The sequence below is a fragment of the Gossypium raimondii genome, chromosome 10 (assembly GCF_025698545.1).
Source record: "Gossypium raimondii isolate GPD5lz chromosome 10, ASM2569854v1, whole genome shotgun sequence".
NCBI lineage: Eukaryota > Viridiplantae > Streptophyta > Magnoliopsida > Malvales > Malvaceae > Gossypium > Gossypium raimondii.
The window spans coordinates 22,518,696-22,543,859 of record NC_068574.1 but is presented as its reverse complement, the minus strand read 5'-3'; the positions used below and the strand labels follow the sequence as shown (position 1 = coordinate 22,543,859).

The window sequence follows — 25,164 nt, the reverse complement described above, 5'->3', positions numbered from 1 at the left end:
TGAGCCGTTTTTAGCTTAGGCCCAATCCAGGTCGGACAGGTACGTTCAAGCCCGAGCTCGAACACAGTAAAAGATGAATTTTTATGGCAATTATTTTGAGAATCCAAGGATGAGATTCTGATTATAAGCTGGAAATGGCGATTTCCTAAGTAATTCTCGAGTTATATATATATATATATATATATATATATGTGTGTGTGTGTGTTGAGGAGGAGTCTAACTTCTTTCTATTTACGTCTCTCTGTTCAAAACCAGAACTTCAGCGCCACCGCAGCCACCATTAAATTTCTTCTAATTTATATATATATTTTTGTTCAAAATAAATAAAACCCACCATCATTCCCTTTATGAATCAAGGCCTTGTTTAGGTTTTTGGATGATTGGGTATGAGAAATGGGTTCAAAGAAGAAGAAGAAAGGGGGAGGGAGGAGGAGTAAAGGAAGGGCTTCTTCGAAAGATCATAATTCCCATGATGGAGATGATAATGAACTTCTCTCTGAAGAGATCACTGCTCTGTATGTTAATGTTCTCTCAACCCATTTTCTTTTTGTTCTTTGATCCTTGCTAATCTTCGCTCGCATAGCTAGTATATATTAAGGAAAAATAATGACATCTTTGTTACTGAATTTACTAAGGATATGGTCTTAAATGGGGGTAGGGTAGTGCAATACGATTCATATGGCCGACCCAAATGACGGGCAAAAAGCTTTGTGCGAACATTGATTGCTTAATTAGATAGTGTTTAATTTTTGCAGGGCTGTTGGAAAAAATTGGGAATAGTTAGCCACTGTTGAGAAAAAGATTAAGGGTCTTATTGAGCTTATATTGGTTGAAACTTGAAAGTAATTAAGTGGTAATGATAGTAAATCCTATTCGGTATTCAAGGTACTTAAATACAGAAAAGGCCTCTGACCTACTGCAAAATGATTTTAGATTGGAAACTCCTTTTATTATTGTCACACAAATTTTGTAGAGCTTACGATGATTGGAACAAATTGTGCTTAAAGTTGAAGTTTGTTGTATTTGATAAAGTGTTCATATATTTTATTTTATTTTATTTTGGAGTCTTCTATATATAGATATATATCCTAAGAATGGACATCTTTTCCTAAAATTGCATTATGATTTATGAATTCTGCATTTACATGTTGAACTCTTAGTATTTCCATTTTGTTAACTTTTGCCTCCATTATTTCTTTAAGGGTTCTACTGAAATTTTGTTTACTCTTCATCATGTTTACAAGGTTTCTTTGTTTTAAGAATTTAGAATCATCCATACGTTTCTTTTCTTTCTTTATTTTTCAAATGAAATCAAATTGAAGATTTAATTATTAGGGACATATGATATACTAAAAATGTATTTTACGTCAAATTTCTATACTTTTAGGTGTGCAATATTTCAAGAAGACTGCAAAGTTGACTCAGGGTCACCTCCACAAATCATCATTAAGCTCAGGTTTGTGTTATTTGCTTTGTATCTAATTGTCAGTTGAGCTATGTTTTTTCCTGATCTCAGTTTTTCTAGTTATGAAAATTGAACAGGCCTTACTCAAAGGATATGGGTTATGAGGACCTTGATATTTCTGCTCTCCTCTTAGTTAGGTATAAATAGTGGATGAATGTTGCTTCATGTTCATTTTATATCAACATATGTTTCCTTTCCGTTCATTTTAATTTTTCTTGTTTATCAGGTGCTTGCCAGGATATCCTTACAAGTGCCCAAGGTTGCAGATCACTCCGGAGAAAGGCCTTACAAAAGGCCAGGCTGATATTCTTTTGTCTCTACTTAATGATCAGGTTTGTGTTGACTTGTGTTCTTTTTATGCTATTTAATAGAAGTTCTGCCAGTGACAATAATAAATGATTCTGGTAATTTGTAATGTCGAATGGAACTACTTTGTCTTTATGATTCTAGAAGCTTGTGTCCATGCAGATAATTTTTTATTTTTCCCCAAAGAGCACATTGATTACTTATAAAAAGTTCAGAATTTGTTTGCATAGCACTCTGCTTTTTGCTTGGCATGGCTTACCTGATTTGCAAATACATTGGCTTCTGTTTCTAGCATCTTATACTTAATTAGTACTATTAACTTTTTTTCCCCAGGCAAATGCTAATGCTCGAGAAGGACGGGTAATGATTTTTAATTTGGTGGAAGCTGCCCAAGAGTTCCTGTCTGAAATTGTTCCAGCAGGCCAAACACATGAATCTGTATACTTTTATCCTCAGTAATAATTAATATATCAATTTTTACTTGTATCCATGTCATATTTATTGATCTATGGTGATTGTCCATTTCTTTGGTTTGGTTTCATGAGCACTTCCTTGTATTCCATGCTTAAGTTCTGGTAGTTGCTATCCGTATTATGCTTAGTGATGTCTTCTATATAATGATAATTTTCTATAATATACTGAACTTTAATTTTTCCTAGTTCGATTTGTTTATCTTGTTTGAAACATTGCTGTAAATGGACATGAAAATATCTTTATGGACCATAAGTTGGTCATTTAATATGTTTTCTTTGTTTGTCTAGAATGACTTTCAAAATTTATGTTGTTTTCTCTAGCCAAAATTTTTTTCCTTGTTGATAAGAGTATTCAATCAAAATAAATATCTAATCCTTTTTTTTTCTTTTAACCTAAAATCTTTGTACCCTTGGTTTTGAGTAACATGGAGTATGACTGCAGATAAAGATATGCATAACCAAGTAATTTCAATTGTAGCAACTAGTGAAATGATGTGAAATTCAGATTAAAGACTATCACACCAATGATATGTAAAACTCTTATCTCTTTGCTTTATCTGTGGAGGGACTTTTTTTTTTTTTTGTAATATTTTGAGATGATATTTCTTAGTTCATACTATTTTTTAATAATTCAGCTTTAGTAGATGAGATTAAGGTGGGAGATAATTGCAACTTAGAGCTTTGAAGGCATACTTAAAATTGAAACAATTAATGTTAAGGAGGACAAAAGCTGAATATGAAGTTTTGTTAAATTAAAAATAGAGATGAAGATAGAGCCAGTATACATAACTAACAAAGATGCTTAGAGTGGATATCCAATGTTTCTGTTTGATAAACCCTAGACCCTGATGAAGAGCTTGAGCGTGATGTCTTGGCATAGGGTTAGAACAGGTTGGATGAACAAAAGAAGTGCTGCATGGATATTATCTTACTGTGATTGCCTGTAGGTTGAAGGGAAACTTTTATGGAATACCCTTAAAATACAGAGTTTATTCTTACTGAATGTTGGGTGGTTACCTAACATCACCTCAAATGACTGCAGTTGAAATGCACAGTTGTTAAGATGGAGATATGCCCATTACATACCAGAAAAGATGATTTATTCGTAAGAAGTTAGTGATGGCATCAAGATATGATTAAATGAAAGATGACTTGGACTGTACGCAGTTTAGACCTAAGGATACTCTGTTATTTGAGATTGATTTGGGCCAAGTAGGATAAATGGAAAAAGGTATGAAAAGATCAAAAAAACTTAATGGATTAAGGTCATTCAAAAAAAAAAAAAAAAAGAACAGAAGGTTTAGCTTCCTTTGATTCTTAATAGGATTTAGCTTTTAATTAAAAAGTAGGGACAAAATGGATTAATGAAACCTAGTGCACTTAGTTTGGAATTAAGGTGCTGTTCTGTTGAGTTTATGTTCATTCTTTTATAAGGGTGGTTTATATAGTTAAGAAATAGGCATCTAACTCCTGTTAACCATCTGTTTTCCTTTTTGCTCTTTGATTTGGTTATCATGTCTGAAATTTATCTTTCTTCTTGAAGGCTTTATGTTCAACCACAGGTGGCAGCGGCCAGTTGCTTCAGAAGGATGTTGCAATTTCAAGTAACAAGGGTTCCTCTTCTAGGGGCCCTTTTGTCTATGGTTTTATAGATCTTTTCAGTGGATCTGGAGAGTCATGGAATTGGCCTGTGGATATGGACAAAAGCAGAGGTATAATTTCTGCTGTACAGTCACTTGCATCAGATGGTCGAGACATTGGATATGACTTTCAACAAAAGAAACTCGAGAAGAACCCAAAGCTGTTGGAAACGGAAGAAAAAAAGGAAGTTGTCTCACCTTTACCTGTTGCCAAATTGAATAACATGAAGGAAGAAAGTGTAGATGACGGTAAGAGCTCATCTACTGCTGATTCAAGCAATTTTTTGGCAGACTTGGTTAGAAATGGCATTAATAGCGAGGAGGAGGTAAGCCATACTGGATTGGTGTTTAATACCAATAATCTTTTACTTAATCATTCTTATTTGACTTTTATTTTTGCTATCTAACCTTCTCTAGCAGAAGGTATTCCTAGAAGTTCTTAATACACAAAATATGGTTTCTTATAAGTTATAACTATATGCTGAAATTGAATTACGTAGATTCTTATTGTTAGGTATATTGCTATTTACTCCTAGTTTAGATTGTTTGTGTTTAATATGATTTTTATAAAATTCTAGCTGATTGGTGTTTAATATGATTTTAGAAGATGCAGAAGAGTGGGTGAACACTTGTTTTCTGAAAGAATCAAACTTTTGTTGTTCAAATTGTTCTTATTTCATGGTTTAGTTCTTCGTGGAATATTACATAGTCATTTGATGATTTTTTAGGATACTGTTCATGAGGAAACAGAGGATGATGATGATGATCTTGAAAGTGAGACTTGGCAGTCATTATCTTCTACATCTATTGGTGATAATCAAGCATCAGAAGCCATTGGAAAAGATCTAATGATGGTAACTTTTTCATATTTTCTCAATTTATTTTATTTTTCAACATGTAAGCTTAATTTGCTTTAAAGGCTACCTGTTAACTTTGTCTAGTATATCTTCGTTACACGCACAGGTTCATCTACTTCGTCTTGCTTGTGCTTCTAAAGGACCATTAACTGATGCACTACCACAGATTATAACAGAGCTGTATAATTTAGGTGTATGTAATTATTGACAATCTGCTTGTTGGAAAGGAAAAGCAAGTATGATTATGTTTAGATTTTAAAAGTTTGAATTCCTTTTGCTTGATAAAATGTTGATTCTCTGATGATTTTGAGTTCAGATGTTTTCAGAATGGGTGCGGGATTTAGCTCTTAAATCTTCTCTGACATTCAATAAAACCTTTGATCATGCTTTCCATCAGCATATGGTTATCACTTTTTGTTCCTTTTTTCTTTCTTGTTTTCCTTCTCTTTATCAATTAAGCTCTAATTCTGATTGCATTATAATTTTTTGTACATTTATTTAGGTTTCATCCAAAGTTTCTGAATTTTGGAAACCTACTTCTGATTTGGGCGGGCCTAGTGCATCTCTCCCAAATTCTCGATATTTGAGTGACTTTGAGGAGCTACAGCCACTTGGTATGACAGTTTTTCCAATATTCATATTCATATTCATATTCATTTGCTTCTATTTCTCCAGTTGAAAAGTAAATTGGTGATTCTGGTTTGATCTCAGAACTAAACTGACGATACATTTCCACCTGATATTGGATTGTTGATCAGGCTAAAATTCTCATGTTTCAAGTATGAAAGTTCTAGAAGTTTAGACACTGACCTCACCTGCATTGGAACGGTAGTTATGGTGTATTTGTACGGAATGAAAATGGTGTCCATAAACAATGGGCCTACTTGTTTGAGAAATTCATGATGTCTATCAGAAGTGTCAATTGTTTCATCTATCATTCTGTCATTCCTTCCTTTCTTTATTTTTGGGTATAACATCTTGAACCAAGGATCCTTACCAAAAATCTGTTCACCTTACCACCTTAGTTAAGCCCAAGAAGCAGTTGACTTTGCTATGTAATTCAATATTTCAAGCTCTCTGTATTTTTAGATTCACCAAGACACCAACCCACTTTTAATGCTTATTCTGGTGGCTTCTTTGTTTTGTTTTTATTTTCCTTTCATTCTTTAAAGCTGTGTATAAATTTCGTTCACATGATTATATTATTTTTCTTTAACTTTAGGACTACTAAAACTTTTTTCTTTTGATGGCAATAGGTCATGGTGGTTTTGGCCATGTCGTATTGTGCAAAAACAAGCTAGATGGAAGGCAATATGCAGTCAAGAAAATTCGCCTAAAGGACAAAAACCTGCCCGTTAATGATCGAATATTGAGGTAACTTCATTTCTCGTATTATATATCCAAATAGAAATTTACAGTTATTTACTTATAATGATGCTAAGTGTAGTAATTACAACTTATTAAATGGTCTAGTAATGAAGGATTGCTGGTAATTTGTTATGTTTCTTAGAGATGGATCAAGTCACCAGACGATTTACAACTAAGTCACGTTGAGAAGAGGGATTATCTCCCTTGTTCTTGTTTCTTGAGCGACCTATCCTGTATAAAGTTCAACTCGTCGAAGGGAGTTGATACCTTAGAGCTCATTAGAGAGAGATCCAAATCTCATAGGTTAAATAAAAATGCTGCTTATCTTATTAATAAGAAAATAACTCTCTTAAATAGAGATTTACAGCCTTGAAAACAAGTAAAATATGATAAATAAGGAAACTAGTAAAATAGGGAAGACTCCTAATTCATAGGCATACTGCTAGTATATTGGGATTCTTTAAAGAAGAATCCTTATTCAATAAATATTCTATTTATGCTAATTTTTGCTAATTGATATTCTTTTGCCTGCCATAAGTGTCCCTAACATAATTACGTTTCTAGCAAACTAATTTATACCTTGTGTGTTGGGTTCCGTCTTTGCTTTTTCATTATCTAATTCAGTTGGAACCTCCATATGCTCCTTAGGTTTACTGTTGAGTCTGTTCTTTACAGCTTGTCACAATTCTCAATATAGAGAAGCTTATTCAGGTGTGTAGTTAACATGGATGTCTGCAACGTTGGTGCAATTTGGTGCATAGGAGTACTCCAACTTTATAAGATTTGTGTATGTTGTCAGGTTCAGATTTAGGAATTTGTCAGCTGTGTTGCATTTATTTAGATGGTTTAATCAGAGACACTTATAGATCTCCTTGTGATGGGGATATGGATCGAGTTGCCGGGCAATTCACGGTGATAAAGTTTGGTTCAATTGAGGAAGCCTTTCCCTTGTTGCGGTTCCTCCCATGTGAATAGCATATGATTAATATATGGAACTTGCCGAAGGGAGCTCCTAACCTTGCTCTCTTTAGGAAGATAGAGTCTTAAGACCCTATAAATTGGAATAATTTCAGTCTTATTTTATCACTAAGAATTGTCTCCTTAAATAGAGGTTACATAGGTTTTTATTCTTGTAGAATAAGAAACTAGAATTAAGGACTTTTAATTGCAATATAATACTTGCTAAATAAATTATTTTAATTAGGAGTATTTCTAAAATAAACTTCATGTCTTCTTTCTATTTTTGGTTTTGAATAGTTCATGCATTTTTTGGCTTGTTATCGGCTTATTGCATGCAAGGATATTTTAGGTTCCATGCTCTTGTCTTGATTTTGCACAACATCATCAGAATCCTTTATCTCCAACCAAAATAAATTTTTACGTTGGTGCTGAAATGAGTACGGTTCATCACAATTGTAGCAATGACGTCTATTCATTTTGCCTTCTCTGCACAAGTCAACTTTTTAACAAAACAAGGAGTTGCATTACTTAGACTTGAACCTACAACCATCACCCTGTCATGCCCAGGGCTATTTTTAGCAACAAAAGGGGAAACTGTCACTACCGTGTTGGTGCCTTTAGTATTCAAGCCCGTTGTTTCTATTTTCTCTTAGCATGCTTGCCACTCTTGCTATCTATTACTTCTTCTCAAAGGCCCATGCCAAATTCATTTCTTGAACAAGGTTTGAGGGATTTTGCATCTCCACATCAAGTGTAATTGTGTCTGTTAATCTTGCAGTAAACAAGTCAACTTGTTGGTCCACTTGCATTGCACTAGCACATGCCAACAACCCTGAAGTTGAAATTGATACTCATCAGCCGTTCCAGTCTTCTTACCTTTTTAGGTGCCTTTGACTTCTTGTCTTTCCCCCAAAGGCAACCGTAATACTTTGGTTTAGCCTTTTTCTTGTCTCTTCCTTTCTCAAAATGTATGCATGATATTGCTTTCCAACTTTTTCTTTGTTGGCCTTCTTGCTTTCTATTCTGTATTTCTGTTCCTGTCTTGTTGGTATTCTGTTCCACTGTTATATATGTAGTTAACATTTTCTTTAAGAAGTTGCTTTATGGTGTAAAATTTCTATACAACTTTTTAAATTTGGTTTTTTTTCTCAGTATCTGAGTTTTGGTGCAATTTCCCATCTTTATTCTGCTTGATACTGTATTACTTTGTGCTAATGAATCAATAATGTTGACTGGTGAGGTACTTAGGGAGGTAGCTACACTTTCACGTTTACAGCATCAGCATGTTGTCCGTTACTATCAGGTAAATTGAAAAGCGTTTGACGATTTTGTTTCTCTCTGCATCTTTGGGAATTGTCAAGCCTCTGCCTAGCCCACATTTTTTAACCATTTTTTCTTACCTAGGTTTTATAGGAAGGTACTAAATTGACTCCCTAATTGCTTTATCCACGAAAGAGATATTAGGAAAATGAAGGAAAGAAATATATTTGCTTCAGAATTATGAAAAATAATGTACCCATTTTAGACTTCTGTTAAGTGTTAAATATTTGCAAACTTCCAGGCATGGTTCGAAACAGGAGTTGCTAATTCTTTTGGTGATAATGCATGCGGTTCAGAGACTGCAACAAGCTCCACATTTAGTAAGGGTGTGGGCTTGACAGATGTCCCTGGACAGGAGAACAAACTTGAGTCAACGTATCTATATATTCAGATGGAATACTGCCCTAGGTATCTGATTTATTTGCTTGTCTTTCGTTCTTATCTTGACTGGTCTCATTCATGTTGTACTTTGTATCGTAACTTTTTTAGAAATAAATTGGAGTTAAAGCGAACTAATTTGAAGTTGAAAACCATTGAATTCATTCTTGATACTATTGTTGTTTTTATGAATGTTTCTATTTGGTGGATTATACTGTCAAACATTAGTAATTATTTTTCCTTTGACATTCATCCTTGTGAAGTAATGTAAGAGTGCTCAAAGTATATGTTCTCACAATGGATAGGTAAAAGAAACTCTTTGGAATAATCATTTTAATAGGATTTTTTAATCATTATCTTCTTGAAGCATGTAATTGACTTGAGGTAGGTATTCGATATTCACAGAAAAATTATGCAATTTCTTCTGCTTTTCATGTTATATTCTTTTATGCATTTTGTAATGTCTGTTATTTACATGTACACGCATTTATGTTAGCGTTCTTTTCTATGATTTTATTACTCCATAACCATCTATTTTATTAAATTACATTTGAAATGTATTTTCCTTTTGTCCTTACAAAATACTAACATCCTCCACCCTTTTTTTGACTATTTCCAAAATTCATTCCTTTTATGGCATGAAGGACTCTTCGTCAAAGACTTGAATCTTATAACCATTTTGACAAAGAATTAGTGTGGCACCAGTTTCGCCAAATTGTGGAAGGCTTGGCACACATACATGGACAAGGAATCATCCATCGAGACTTGACTCCAAACAATATCTTTTTTGATGCTCGCAATGACATTAAAATTGGAGATTTTGGTCTTGGTAAGATATATTCTATGGTGAAATCAACTTTTGTCTTCATCTAGCTTCTAAGAGGGAGATTTATTGTTTAACTCAAATGTTAGTTATGGAACAAAAGCGAAAAAGGAACTCATTTAATTTGAGAATGAATGCTATGGTAAAATTTCACTTACATATGAATATAATGTTTATAGTTATGGTTTGAGAAATTCTGTTAAAGCAGATCAGACCTTCTAAATGACTTTTCGGGCTTCTTAAATATACAATAAAACAAATGAGAACAAAGTGAATTAAAGGTTCATAAGTCACGCTTTACAATGTCTTGAGATCTGCTTGCCGTCAAATTGTCATTAATCCATTCTGTAGGCATCTTCAAACAATGTAACATTTTTAAATCATACACCATGTTCAAAAGGCAAGTGCTAGCATGTTGTACAAAATGTAAATTAATATTCAATGTTTTGAAAAAAAAAATCTCTCAGTCACCAAATATTTTTAATGTTTTTTTATTCATTCTGTTATTTATTTGTGTAGTTTTACCTCTCTAGCGGGTTGGTGCTTTTTTGCGTGTGATCTAGTAGCAATTGTTATTAGTCAGTGAAGAAAATATGTGTTCCCCCTTACAAATTGGGATCATGGCCATGTTAGTTAGATTAGAAGCCCAAAATTGAAGATGACATAAAATTTATAATTTTCATTCTTCTGGCTTCAGCAAAATTCTTGAGGTTCGAACAGGTGGACCAGGATGGTGGTTTCCCGACAGATATGCTTGGATCTTCTGTTGATGGTACTGGTCAAGTTGGTACCTACTTTTACACTGCACCAGAAATTGAGCAGGGATGGCCAAGGATCGATGAGAAGGTGAATGATAAATCCGTCTTGGGTTTTACTTAGTACCAAGCAGTATGTTTTTATTTTTTTCTATTCTGAGGGAAAGTATTTATGTCTAGTTCTGTGAGCAAAAAATGCAGGCACCTAGCCTTGAGTCGAAAGCTCAGGTTGCCAAGTAGTATGGGTTTTATTATTAGATAGTTTGCACTCCTACAATTTCATGGCTTTTGATATAATCTTAACTATTATTTGGCTATCTTATCTTGCAGGTTGACATGTACAGTTTAGGAGTTGTTTTCTTTGAGCTTTGGCACCCTTTTGGGACAGCTATGGAGAGACACATTATTTTATCTGATCTGAAACTGAAAGGGGAACTTCCTTCTGCATGGATAGCTGAATTTCCGGAACAGGCATCGTTATTACGATGCTTAATGTCACAAAGTCCTTCCGATCGCCCATCTGCCATGGAACTTTTGCAAAATGCTTTTCCACCACGAATGGAATACGAGCTGTTGGATAGTAAGTAGCTAAGTTCTAATCTAGTTTTTTCTTTTTTATGTGAGCATTTTTTTTTCTATACTATGTTGTTAAGTGCATTACTTGTTGAAAGTTGACTTTGAGTAATTGGTACTTTACCTTTTATTATGATTAAGAAAAGTGGGGAGAAACATAGTATAAATTGTCTCTACATACTTATTATAACTCTCTGTAGCTTTTGTGTATGTAATTAAACAAAAAGTAGTGTTACAATGGGGTTATTACTAAACAAGAGTTAAAAATCTTAAACTTAATATTTTGAAGATTTTAATCATCTAGTGTATTAGGAATTTTTTTTATCTGAAAAAACAATTCATTGTCCATGTAAGTCACAAGAAACCTCTGTAATAATTTTTTTTCCCAGTTAGACACAGGCGTATTAATGGAATTTGGTTAACTCATCTGTCGTGACTCTTGTTTTGGTGGGCAAAAGAAGGAATCTCTTCCGCCAAAAGACTTATGGTTTTAACTATAATTGTAAGCTCTCTAATTGGCTTCAATAAAATTTTAGTAGCAATACTGGTGCACAACTACCTTGTAATATAGTTTGCTGTACTCATCTGATATTCTGCTGTTTAAGCTGACAGAAATGTCCACGTGTCATAATATAACAAATCAGCTTGCAATTGGTATCAAGTTTAGAAAGTTCAACTAGCCCTTTGATCAACCATCATTTTTGCTAATTTCTTTCCCTATTCAGATATTCTACGTACAATGCAGACTTCTGAGGACACAAGCGTATATGGCAAAGTTGTGGATGCCATTTTTGATGAAGAAATGTTAGCAACGAAAAACCATCACCAGAATGCTGGTAGATTGCAAATGGTTCACCATGATACTTCTTCTATCCGGTTTGCAGATTTAGACACCGAACTTCGTGATTTTGTTGCTGAGGTCTCCAGGGAAGTTTTCAAACAGCATTGTGCTAAGCATCTTGAAATAGTACCTATGCGTCTGCTAGATGATTGTCCAAAGTTCTCTAGGTGCCTCTCATAGTCAAAATCCTTAAAATTTTTATAAAAGGTACCACTGATTGATTATATCTGGTTTGTATGATAAGGAATACTGTCAAACTTCTGACTCATGGAGGAGATATGCTTGAACTTTGCCATGAGCTGCGCCTACCTTTTGTTAGCTGGATAGTAGCAAACCAGGTATTGAGTACAAAACTTCTTACAAGAGTTGCACCTATCATTTTGTTTTTTTCTTCATTTTTTGGATACAATTATGCAAGGCTGATAAGGTTGTTAAACTTCTACTTTAGAAATAGTCGATAGACTTTGAAAGCTTGATGTAACAAAATCTCAATATGCCCTTCAGTTAATTCTCAAGTATGCATTCTAGATATTGGTTTTCCCAACATATTGAAATAGGAATCTTAAGAAGACTAAAAAAGAGGACTTCCAAATGGTCTAATAACATTCTAACTTAATGCTACATTATGTAATGTTATTTAGTAGTGTTACTCATCTTTGAGTTTTACAGGCTTCCATATCATGGTTAAACCTTTCTGTTTATTGTTCTCAACATACGTGTTTCTGAAAAGTAATAAAAATAATTATTCTTACAAGTTAATTTGAAATAACAGCAAATCTTGTTGTTCTTCATCATGTTATATTCATCCTTAATTATAATTTCATTTTAAGACTTAGTTTAAGGCTAAGCTTCTGCATCATATTTTTACAAGGTTAGATTTAACACCTCTATAGTGTAATAATTTAAGATTATTATTAGCTAGCTTCATTTATGATATATTGTGCAAGTATTGAAAGAAAGATGGAATGACTCCTAGGTGGCAGATCAGTTATGAGCTATACTTTATTAGGTTTTCTTGAAAACATCTCTAGAAACAAATTTGAGGGGATAAGTCAGTGGTTAGAACTTTTTTGTACGGATATCTTTCTATTTAGTGTTGTCAAATCTAACTGTCTGCAAAAGAAGATATCTGATTTTTTCTCTCATTGTTTTTTATCTACATGCTTAGCATATCGTCTGTGATCTGCTCTTTTAGTGGATGTTTATTTGACCTAAATTTGATTTTCCATTTTATCTGTCATAGAAATTTTCATTCAAGCGATATGAGATATCATATGTTTATAGAAGAGCAATCGGTCATTCACCTCCAAATCGTTATCTTCAGGTATAGATGTTGTAACAGTTATGTTGTGATGCATCTTTTCTCCTACAATGTTCCATGTTAATATGATTGATAGTGTTTTCGTGTCAAAATTTATTGTAATTTTGTGCATTATGACTTTTGATTACCAATAGGGTGATTTTGACATTATTGGAGGTGCATCAGCTTTGACAGAGGCAGAGGTTCTCAAGGTATTGTAATCTTTTTTTATCTATCTATCTATTCTTCACTGCCTAGTTATGTAGGTTAGGTAATGTTGTTCTGTCTTATACCTGGTTATGTTTCTAGCTCAACCATGACTGTTGACCTAGCTGTTTTCCTCCTGTGAGTGTGTGTGTGTGTGTTCTCATGATGCTCTATGACAAATTGTATCATAGTTACTCCTGCATTGCTGTTGATATAACTTTTGGATTATCTTGTAAAATGTTGGCATGGCTACTTCCCTTTTACAACCGAGAATTTGTAATATTAACCTTGCAAGATATTTTTATTACTTTCACGGCATTTCAATTGTGATTTTCCAGTGATCTTTTTGATACTTTACTTTGTAGACATGTCACCGTCAATGAGGAAACTTCTGAGCTTCATTAAGAAACAGTGTTAGTTTTCACTTTTTGCAGATAACTAAGAAAGCATTGTTTATATCAGCTTGAAAAAGTAGTAGGGTTTTAATGTGATTTTTTATGGAATTTATATTCATTATAAATCTAATTCTTCAGGATCATGAAACCTGTACTACCATGTCATGCCCATGCACTTGGCTTGATTAATTTGTATTTGCTGTAAGTTTCAAGGTTGTTATGTGCTGCCATGTTCTTGCATTAAATGCATTATACTTCAGACCCATCTTGGACTCGTTTGCAGGTGACAATGGACATTTTTACTCGATTTTTTAACTCAGGGTTGTGTGATATCCATCTTAATCACGGGAACCTGCTTGAGTCTATTTGGATTTGGGCAGGAATCACTGCAGAGCACCGACAGAAAGTCGCTGAGGTATGTCTTTGATATTCAAGATGCATTTTATTTTATTGACCATGTGAAGTTTTGATCTGACAATTGCTTCCTTAACTGAATGAAGCTTCTCTCAATGATGGCTTCCTTACGTCCACAATCATCTGAACGGAAGTTAAAGTGGGTTGTTATAAGGCGTCAGCTTTTGCAGGTCTGTGGAAACCATGAAACACACTGTGCTTAGCTTAGCATAGGTTAAGCTGTAAAAGTTGCCATTATAATAATGTTTTACCCGAACTTGTACTTCTCAGAGTCTCGTAGAGTTGAAGTGACTTTTTTCAATTTTGTGTCTATTGAGTATATGCTCATATGATTAGACTTAAACCAAGCAGATCTTCAAGCTGTTTGACTTAAAGGGACTTTCACTTAAAACATCTTCATGTAAAGTCATGATTTTAGCTATAAAGCTATTAGACTTAAAGGACTGCTGTGCTTATTATACCTTGTAAATTTAGAAGCACACCATGTTGGTTGAAAGTGCATTTATAACGTGATAAAAGGTGTTCATTTTTTTGGATTAATATTTGATTTGTCAAATATTCTGGCTGGAAAATTCAACTTGGGCTATTATGGATTTTGCTTAGTTATTGTTCTACATTCTGGAGGTGGACTTGACAATTTAGGGGGCACTGCAGAGACATTAGAATGATTTCTTATGTTGTATTTTCTCTTCAATGCTGTATGATATAATAATGCTATTCATTAGGGTCTGTGGTATTCCACTTTCTACAAGATATGTGAATTCAAAAGTTCTTTTGCACCCAAAAAGGAGCGATGCTTTTATCTGTTTACAACATCTTGTCTTATTCACTGCCAAATGCTTTACTTGACTTTAGAATTTCTAGTTTCTTGAACAAAATTATTCAATAAGCCCTTGATATAATGTTCTAGAACCCAATAACTTTAGGATATAATTTCTAAACCCATCTGGTATATCCTTTTGTTTTAATGTTTGCCATAAAATGGTTTGGGGATTTTTTGCTGAATAATGAGAATTTTGTAAAACCTAATGGAACTACTTTGTACATTCTTGAAATTATGTATTTTGCTTTATTTTTTTTGCTAGAACATGGGAATGCGTAGTTACTTTAGAACTAAGAGAAAGTAGGATAGGAGTTTTGCTAATTCAATCTTATAAAAAAAACTAATTTATAGTATTTGTGCCTCAAAAAATTGAGATTCACAGTGAACATGTTCTAACTTTATAGTATTTCTGCTTGATATAGGATGATTCATGATGATTTTGATGTTTATAAGTTTTAACTTTATAGTAGCTTGATGTAGGATGATTCATGAATTGTAAAAGTAGTGACAGAATGTTTGGGCAGTAGTCATAAAGTTAAGTTGTTTCTTTTCACTAGTGCATGATTATTATCACATGCAGAAGTGAATTATATGATGAAATCCTATGTCGTCATTATAACCTTAATTTTTATGCTTTCTCTTCTAAATTTCATTCTTTTCCAGGAACTAAATTTAGCAGAAGCTACTGTAAATAGGTTGCAGACTGTTGGTTTAAGATTCTGTGGAGCTGTAGACCAGGCCCTCCCTCGATTGAGGGGAGCATTGCCTGCAGATAAGCCTACCCGCAAAGCTCTTGATGAGTTGTCAGACCTCTTTAGTTACTTGAGGATCTGGAGGATTGAAAAACATGTTTATATAGATCCACTGATGCCACCAACTGAGAATTATCATAGAGATTTGTTTTTTCAGGTATAACAACTTTAGCCGCTTGTGTGTGTATTTTCATACTAAATAATCATGGCTTGAATGCACTTATAGATATGTCTATATTACCTTTACGATACCACTTCGTTACTACAGGGCATATCAGAATGTTGATCATAGTTACCATGGGCATCTATTTTTACCGATAAATCTTTATAGCAACTTGGATTTAAAATGTATACTTTAGCTTTGACATTGAGGTGAAAGTATATTTATGCTTTTTACATGTAATGCTTTATTTTCATTTGTTATATGTAAAATGATGTCATAATTGTACGGTAAGATAATGTATAATATGTCTACTTGCAACGTCATATGCTAATGTCAAAGATAACCTATGGCCGTAATTGCCTGTAACCTTTGTTGACACATAATTTAGTATGTTCTGTTTTTCTAGTTCTTCCTGTAAAGGTGTATATAGATGGTTATCACATCTGCCAGTATTTACATAATGAATTTTCTAATTCATTCTCCAGATATACTTGGGAAAGGAGAGTCATCCTGGAGCACTTACTGAAGGCGCATTGCTTGCTGTTGGTGGTCGATATGACTATCTACTTCATCAAATGTGGAATCATGAATATGTATGTCATGCATCTCTGGTTCCTTTCCTGTTTTTCATTTTTTATACATGTGTATATGCATATATGCACTTGCCATGCATAGTTAGTTGTTCAGGTAGAATAAGTCACTATATAAAGTGCTTAGCACTAAGTAACTTCTAACAGAAAGTTATGCAACTGGTTTTACTTCCATTCGTCATTTGTTGAATACTTACTATGAATGTTTGGATTATTGTTCTAGCAATAAGTCCCTGCCTGTCTTAACTGCACGTGCAACTTACAAATCAGAAAAGCATGGTTGGTTATATTTTATTAGTCTGTGTGCTAGTACCCTGGTATACTTCGATAATTTCCAGCATGAAATCATATCTCATCTATTTATTGAGGGTTTTTTTTTCACCATCCAGAAAACAAATCCTCCTGGTGCTGTTGGAACCAGCCTTGCACTTGAGACTATAATCCAGCATTCTCCTGTAGATTTCAAGCCTATTAGGTGCAGTTACCTCCTATTGCTTATCTCCGTCTTCTCGGTCAGTCTTATATTTTACTCATTGGCCCATCACCTTTGTGTGTCCTGCTGCAGAAATGAAGCTACCACCAGCATCCTTGTTTGCTCAAGAGGAGGTGGTGGTCTGTTAATTGAACGCATGGAACTTGTTGCTGAATTATGGGAGGAGAATATCAAGGTTGGTGTTGGAATGTTGTACATAAATTTTTTTTATATACTTATTATTGTTTTCATACTCATTTGTCATTCATATACATCAGGCTGAGCTTGTTCCTATACCTGATCCAAGCCTCACGGAGCAATACGAATATGCAAGTGAGCATGAGATAAAATGTCTTGTTATTATAACAGACATGGGTGTATCTCAAACTGGCTTTGTTAAGGTAATTTGGACCTTGGAGGCTGTTTCTGTTTTCGCTTTTCCAATTATATTGCTACTACAAGGACATTAACTTGTTCTTTACAATTTAGTCGAAATTTGTGATGACTATGCATATTTTGAGATAGCCTATCTTCATTGGATGTGCAACTCGACTTTTAAAATGATAACATCTTCAGGTTCGTCATCTTGATCTTAAGAAGGAGAAAGAGGTTCAGAGAGAAGATCTTGTAAGATTTCTGTTGAATGCAATTGGGACACAATTCCGAAACCCTTCAGTTTGGTTCTAGTACTGTCTTCATCAAATTTCAGGTTCTTAGAAGCCCTATGCTCAGTCATATCCATCATTACTTTCTAACAATTTTCAGAATACATCTTTACTAAAATGAGATTTTGTTTGTATTTTTCCGTGAATTGAATGCATGTTGTTTGCCCTTCCAACAGTAGGTGTATCAGTCAGAATTGTTCTTTGCTCGTCTCCTCTGGCGCCTGATGAAGCAAACCATGTACAGTCTTTTGCCTGAATTTGCCACTAAGGAGTTTTTTGCAGCTTTAGGTTTTGTTGTACTATGACTCGAATTACACTACATGTTACATAAACTCGTCCGAAAATAGTGAGATACGCAAATGTATCTATGTATTAAACATGATACAGAAAAGGAAAAAAAGACAAGAGTCAATGATATAGTTATCAACAAGGAAAATCACAATAATACATCATTGTTTCTGGTTTGGGCAAGAACTTGTTCGCCTCAATCTCTGTATTGTGTCTACACGCAATGCTAGTTGCCAGGATTCGTAGAATAATCCAAAGTCCCTCCATGGTTCCCTGATATCTTTCTATTTGCCTAAAAACTGTTTGAAATGGACCTTTAGAGTTTGTTTATGTCCTGTAATCCTGCTTGGTAACAATCTGTTTTGATCCATTTCAGTTTGATCAAGTCCTTGTAGTATTGCAAGAGTGAATGCGCTTTTTCATCTGCTCATTTTGTACTGATTGTTGAGTGGTTACGTTTTTACTCTTTTTGTAGATTATATAATATCTCAAACCTCTAATTATATTTATAAATTAATACTTCCATTACAAAGTTCAGTGGATAGCTACCTTTCTTGACATCCAAGTAATTGTTTATATTAATGGAGTTATTTAGCACTTAAGATCATCATTGTAACAACATAAATATTTTCGAGGACTAAATATTAAATGGAATAAATCGTATTTTATGAAATTAAAATAATATCCATCATTAGTTGATTTTAAATTCTTGCTTGTAATTCAAACAACTCAAACAGTAAACATGAATTTCATCCATTAGCATTAAAAGAGACGGATTAAAGACATTATAATCAGTACAATAGTCACAAGAAAGAATTCAAATTAACAATATAAAGACAACAAATCGAACAGCTGACGGTCCATACTTGCGACAGGGCGATTGAAATTCTGGTAACACAACCATGATAGGGCGACTAAAGTTCTGGTGTTATAGCTGCGAGATGCAAATGGGATATAGTACTAAAAAAATTCTGAAAATTACATCCATTCTCCATTTTTACAGTTCCTTTTCCTTAAACAAACTGATAGAATATTTGGTTGGGATCATTTAGAAATTGTGTTGTAAGAACAAGCTTTGTTGAGGAGATGCAGGGCCTATCTCTTCTTCCAAGCTTCTCAAACCATCCCCACCATACCCTACATTGCCCATGTTTCTTCCTTCTATGTTCTTTCCCTCCACATCAGCTTCCGATACCGATGATTTCCGCCTTTGAGATGAAGTTACACTCGGGAATGTAATCCACGAAGGAGCTCTAAACTCAAACCTTTGATCCTCAACGTCTTCTGCAACTTCAGTTTCTGAGACCGACCGATTCGAAGACCTTTGAGAGGACTTCTTGTGCATTCTGTTACTTCCCAAGATCACCTCTGTTGGCAAAATTGGTTGCTCGCTACATGGACTGCCCATCAACTGTGCTAGAGCTCGCTCTAAGGCGGTGGTCACTTTATCCATTGATGGTCTCTCTTTTCCTCTCATTCTCACACATTTGGAAGCCACATTTGCAATCCTTTTCAAAGCTTCAATGTCTGCCGGAGGTTTCAAAACTGGGTCTAGAACTGCAGATATGTCTCCTGATTTAATCAATGGAACTGCCCACTCCACTATATTCCCTTCTTCGTATTGCATATCAATGGCTTTTCGTCCGCTTAAAATTTCCAATAGTAATACGCCGAAGCTGTAGACATCGGATTTTGTTGTGAGGTAGTGAAGCCTGTAGTATTCTGGATCAAGATAACCGAGTGTTCCGGCAGGTAGCTCGGCTAATGGACAGCTACTATCCGCAGGTCCTAATAAAGAGAGACCGAAGTCAGCCACTCGAGCATTGTGTTCTTCATCTATGAGAATGTTTGAGGATTTGATGTCCCTATGAATTACTGGCGGGCAAGCGTAACCATGCAAGTATTCAATTCCCCGTGCAGCTTGGACGGCAATGGTGACCCTTCGGACCCAATCTAATTGCTCTTTCAAGGCTTTGTTCTTTCCATGAAGATGCTGATGCAAAGATCCATGAGCCATAAACTCGTAAACAAGAAGCCGTTCTCCGCCTTCTTCACAATATCCAAGCAGATTCAAAAGATGGGCATGGTTCAATCTTGACAATAGATCCAACTCTGTGTGGAACTCTTTTGAATTCTTCTGTTTATCCGAAGACATTATGGCCTTTTTAACTGCAACAACAGTCCCATCTTTCAATACCCCTTTATAAACACATGAGAAACTTCCTTTTCCAACAACAGATTCTTCTTTGAATCCACCAGTGGCCCTCTCAAGTTCTTCATAATTGAACATCCGAGCTCTCCTGATCTTAAGCTCGTCTAAGTCAGGACGGACTTTTACGTTTTCTTTTCGGTAAGAAGCAATCTCATTAGCTTTCTTGGACTTCGACTCTTTTGCTTTGCAGCGACAGTTCTGCAACCTGTATCGGACATATAAAACTGCAGTTAAGGACACGATGATCAGCAGTAACACAGCAAAAGCAATCTCCGCGACAATGATCGGCAATTGCAGTGACCAAAACCTTTCATTCTTACTTCCATTAGTAGCTTCAGAATTCGAAGAACAATTTGAGACGCATTCCACTGAGTTACAACTAGAACAATTGTAATCACAAACTCGATCTGACTTCAAAGTACATCCCGATTTTTGGTACATTTCAGCAGGGCAACCAATGCTGCAGGGCATACAAATATGTAAGTTAGGAGACTTGCAAGGTGCATTCTCTGGACTAACTTCATAGGAACCCGGTGCACAAGGAGTGTCTTTGCAAAGTCCGGGTGAGACAGCAGTAGGGAGTGAGGTCGGGAACCCAACGCCCCAACAAACTGGGAGAAAGGATTTTTCGGCTATAACACCACAAGTGAAGTAATTTCCAGCTGCAATCGCATAGACTTTAACACCTTTGGGAGCTGGGGTACTTGGCTTGAGAATGAAACCCCAGCAAACCACTTGGTGGTCATAGCTCTTGATTCCACAAGCATGGAACTTTCCTCCAACAACTGTAAGCATCGGATATTTTGGTGGCAAATCAACATTTCCTTGACGAGAATATGCAACCGGCACGGATAGTTCTTCTTCGAGGTTCAAGCTCCTTCCCCAGCAAAAGACTCTAGAATTCAGCCCTTCCGAAATCCCACAAACATGATAACCACCAGCTGCAACCTTTTGAAACCTCATTTCTCTAGGAATTAAGCTAATGACACGGCTACTAGTCTCATCGCCCCAACACAAAACAGTCATGTTCTGAGAAAACAATCCGCAGTTAAACTCCGAGCCTGCTGAGAGTGATTCGATCTGCCCATCAAACATATAGTTCTTGGTCATATTATAACCCCAACAATCAACCAAAGCATAATTTCTATGCTTTCCAGTTAAAGGCTTTCTCAAACCACATAAATGGTAATCGCCTGCACTGATTTCTACGTACTCAGCTCCCTTGATCATCGGTTGAGGAACTCCCATTTCGATATAGCCACTGCTTCCCCAACAATAAGGTTGATTGGAATCCATCAACAGCCCACAAACAAAGCCATCACCAGCAGTTAGACCCACAAATGGGAAATGAGAAGGGGTCCCGTAGATGACTGCAGCATTTGACCCATAGCAGGTCACAAGATGTGAGCCATCAGGTTTTAAACCACAAAATACAGGTCCATTCTCACCATAAGAAATGGCAATGCTGGACATTGAGCCTAAACCTGAAACTACCCACCACAAATTTAACAAAGCCCCAAGTGAGACCCAGACAGAGGAATCTCTGATCAGTAAGCTGATAACCCCCATAGCAGAAGATGGAAACTAACTATCCAAAGCTAATGGAATCCACCACCCACATCAACACTACATAGGCTTTGGAGTAGCATGCTTCTCTTTTAAACCCAGAATGCATATGATAAATCAGTAAAGATTACAGCCTCATATTTCACCATTTGCAGGATGAAGTGTAAATATGAATTTTTCCAGCAAGGAGTTGAGAAATGAGACCAAAACCAAATATCAGAAGCTCCCTACCTAAAACCCAGATCAAAATACTCCTTATGCAAGTCTTGTAGCATAGAAAACCAAACCACTTTCACTGTTCTTTTCAATAGCATAAAATATCATAGAAAACTTACCATTTCTCCATTTCTGCAACTTGGGATCAAAAAAAGCTTTCAGCTTACCACATTTGGAGCCACAAACAGCTTGAAGAAGCAATGAAGATGTTAGTGAACAACATATCTGGCAGGCAAAACCCTGATACTAGCTCATATATTTAGCTATGCATGTAGTTCCATCATAGAGAGTGTAAATGAAAAAAGAATTTGACAAGTGAAGAGTGGAAGGTGATGAAGGTGTAGTTTTTGCAGCCAAGAATGTTAGTGAGAAAGAGAAAGAAAGAAGAACAATAAATGTGGATCAAACTGCTGCTTCTGAATATAGGCAAATGTTGGTGAATGCAATAAATGAGAAGTTAATGCCATTTTATCTTTTTCATGCCTGCTCACTTCTCTCTCGATTACTCTCACTTACTTCTCCACCTATATATCCATTATTTTTTCTAATTATCTTCTTAGTCCCTGTACTCTTTGCGCTTTTAAAATTTAGTCCTAAAAACTAGTCCCTCCACGCTTAATTTAATCCATTTGATAATTCTTTAAAAAAATCATTTGATAACACTAAATGATTCGGTTAAATTGGATTAAGAGACATTTTTAAAATAAAATAAATTACTCCTATTACTACTATCACAGGCATGAAAAGTTAAATAATTAAATAAAATGTTGAATATATTATTATTATTATTGGTATTTAAGATCATACATAAATTATTCATTTATAATTTATATTATTCAAATTCAAACTTTGGTCTTTAGCTTAATTCATTTTAAAACTCCATATCTATTCTTTCAATAACTCATATAACTGCTGTAATTAACCATTACAATTAATTATTGTGTAATGCTAAATTAGGCTAAATTGTTTAAATATACCTCTTTTTTTCTGTTAATTGGTCAATTAATATGTCGTTTTTTTTTTTAATTTAGAAGAACAGATCAATTTTAGCGGAGGTGTGTGAAAGCACGTCTAACTAGGCGTGTTTTCTATATGGGTTGCAGGAAAGCATGCTCAACTGGATGCTCTTTCCTTTTAAGATGTATTTTTTTTATTTTTTTTAATACAATCAGTTTCTTTGGTCAAGTAATTAAATATTAGTGGTTTTATCTTTGAGTCTCAAATTCAATTCCTCTCTCACTCATATTCTTGTTTTTTATTTCATGTTTTTTAAGCTTTTTATTATTTTTAATTAATATTTTAACATATTAACTCCTTGGTCAAATAATAATAATTTTATCCTTAAGTCTCGTGTTCAATCCTCCTACTTCCAAACACATTTGTAATTTTATTTTATGTTGTTTCAAGTTTTTTTTATTTTAATTAATAAATATATTGTTTTAATTTTTTATTTTTAATTCATATTTTAATCAATATCTCTTTTATTCGTAAAATAAAATAATAAATATGTAATTATATAATAAAAATATATATTTTTACATATATAATTATGTTAAAATATTTGAAATTAATAACTCCTTTATATATAATATAAAAATCAACTAATTTTTTGATATATTTTTATGTCAAATATTTATTTTCTCCACGTATATTGTGGGTATGGTGATTTTAATATTATAAAATAAAATAATTATTTCAAATATAATTATTATTTTTATATGTAAAACATTTCAAATATCATTCTTTTCTTATCTACACTGTGGGTATGATATTTCAAATATTGTTATATGTGAAATATTTTATTTAATTATTTTAAATATCATTATGTTTATATGCTAAATACTTTAAATACACATATAAAAATATGTAATACTAAAATTTACTACACTTATGATATAGATTGAAAAATAAATATTAGACATATAAAATTATATTTACTAAAAATAATTATGTTTATAATAATTATTTGATTTATAAATAAAAGATGAATTAATTAAAAATTAAAAAGACGTGAAATAAAAATTACAAATGTGTTTAGAAGAGGTGGAATTGAACCTAAGACTCAAAAATAAAATCATTATTATTTGACCATTTGACCAAAGAAGCTAATATGTTAAAAATATTAATTAAAAATAATAAAAAGCTTAAAAAATATGAAATAAAAAATACAAATGTGAGTGGGAGAAGAATCAAACCCAGGACTGAAGGACAAAACCACTAATATTTAATCATCTAACAAAAGAAATTAATTATATTTAAAAAAAAGTCAAAAAATGTATCTTAAAGGAAAAACGAGCCGAACTGGACGCGCTTTCACACTCTCCCTTCAAAATTAATCTATTTCTCTAAATTTTCAAAAAAACAAATATTTAATCAATTAAAAAATGACATATTTGAATAATTTAACCTACAAATTAACAACATGCAACAATAATAATAAAAAACTCATAACTGGATCTTTTATTAAATTAATGAAATTTGTATAAGATAAATCATATATTTCACGTTAGTAATTTATATTTACTCTCATACAATTTTTTTAATATGGAAAAAATTTAATCCCTTTAATCTTCGTGAAATCTTTTTAAACGGTTTAGCAACGTAAGTATGGTTATAAAGTCAACTTTTCAAAAAATATATTCTTTCGCTAAATCATTACTTTGTCTTGAACTTGACAACTGTTCTCATATTAAGGTTTGAACTTTTTTTGTCCAAGTTAATCCTTAAACTTGGCAATTATTCTCATATTAGAGCTTGAACTTAACAATTATTCCCACATTAAAACTTAAATTTTAGGGCTTTCAAGCAAATATCAAGGACTAACTTGGACAAAAAAAAATTGAACCCACATATAAGAACAATTGTCAAATTTAAGACGTATTTAGACCAAAAAAAAAATGTTCAATATGGAATGTAAAAATGATTATCAAATTCAAATTTCAAAAAGTGATTTTTGTTTTATGTTAATAATTCATCTATATGAAATATATTTAGAAAATGTATATTGAATTAAGGCAACATGAATATTGTAATTATAAGTTAGTGTGTCGAAAGTGATTTAATAATTGGATTTAGGTGTAGTTACTTTGTTTGAGTAATCATTGTAATTTATGGGTCCCATTGAATTCGGAGTAACTAGAGCACCCTGATTACACTTTCTAATGCTTAAGGGAAGGGTGAGAATTAAAGCAATTACGTCAGTGATCACACCTAAATCTAATTTTAAATTTTTTTATATAAATTATAAAATTTATATTATAAGCGTGAATATGTATGAGCATTTGGGATGATAATGACAAAAAAATTCTTATGTTACAAATCCTAAAAATTATATTATAAAAA

At 33.7% G+C, this 25,164-nt stretch overlaps 2 protein-coding genes across 3 annotated transcripts; one reads left to right on the top strand and one right to left on the bottom strand.

Moving 5' to 3' along the window:
• Positions 1-242: 242 nt before the first annotated feature.
• On the top strand, positions 243-18,258 carry LOC105776161 (eIF-2-alpha kinase GCN2). 2 transcript variants are annotated; one of them, XM_012598675.2, is made up of 29 exons: positions 243-515; positions 1,388-1,456; positions 1,543-1,602; positions 1,692-1,797; positions 2,105-2,209; positions 3,788-4,210; positions 4,613-4,738; positions 4,848-4,934; positions 5,058-5,144; positions 5,244-5,355; positions 5,998-6,115; positions 8,318-8,372; positions 8,631-8,797; positions 9,412-9,596; positions 10,288-10,436; positions 10,676-10,925; positions 11,644-11,926; positions 12,004-12,097; positions 13,003-13,083; positions 13,215-13,271; positions 13,945-14,076; positions 14,162-14,245; positions 15,562-15,807; positions 16,299-16,406; positions 16,793-16,878; positions 16,969-17,071; positions 17,154-17,276; positions 17,452-17,584; positions 17,717-18,258. In XM_012598675.2, exons 1-28 carry the CDS (start codon positions 394-396, stop codon positions 17,560-17,562), a joined length of 3,729 nt encoding a protein of 1,242 aa, XP_012454129.1. In that variant the 5' UTR covers positions 243-393; the 3' UTR covers positions 17,563-17,584; positions 17,717-18,258. The 2 variants fall into 2 exon arrangements, with proteins under 2 accessions (XP_012454129.1, XP_012454130.1); XM_012598676.2 differs by having other exon boundaries at positions 499-515; positions 1,526-1,602.
• Positions 18,259-18,565: 307 nt separating this feature from the next.
• Positions 18,566-22,246, bottom strand: LOC105776162 (serine/threonine-protein kinase-like protein ACR4). Its single transcript, XM_012598678.2, has one exon. The coding sequence runs from the start codon at positions 21,607-21,609 to the stop codon at positions 18,877-18,879; it is 2,733 nt and encodes a 910-aa protein (XP_012454132.1). The 5' UTR covers positions 21,610-22,246; the 3' UTR covers positions 18,566-18,876.
• Between the last annotated feature and the right edge of the window lie 2,918 nt (positions 22,247-25,164).

Bases quoted from the DNA above. Each gene is read 5' to 3' on its own strand.
- LOC105776161 (XM_012598675.2), top strand. From the start codon at position 394: ATGGGTTCAAAGAAGAAGAAGAAAGGGGGAGGGAGGAGGAGTAAAGGA. The intron at 516-1,387 runs GTATGTTAATGT...CTATACTTTTAG, and splicing joins TCTGAAGAGATCACTGCTCT to GTGTGCAATATTTCAAGAAG. The intron at 4,935-5,057 runs GTATGTAATTAT...TTTTGAGTTCAG, and splicing joins CAGAGCTGTATAATTTAGGT to ATGTTTTCAGAATGGGTGCG.
- LOC105776162 (XM_012598678.2), bottom strand. From the start codon at position 21,609: ATGGGGGTTATCAGCTTACTGATCAGAGATTCCTCTGTCTGGGTCTCA.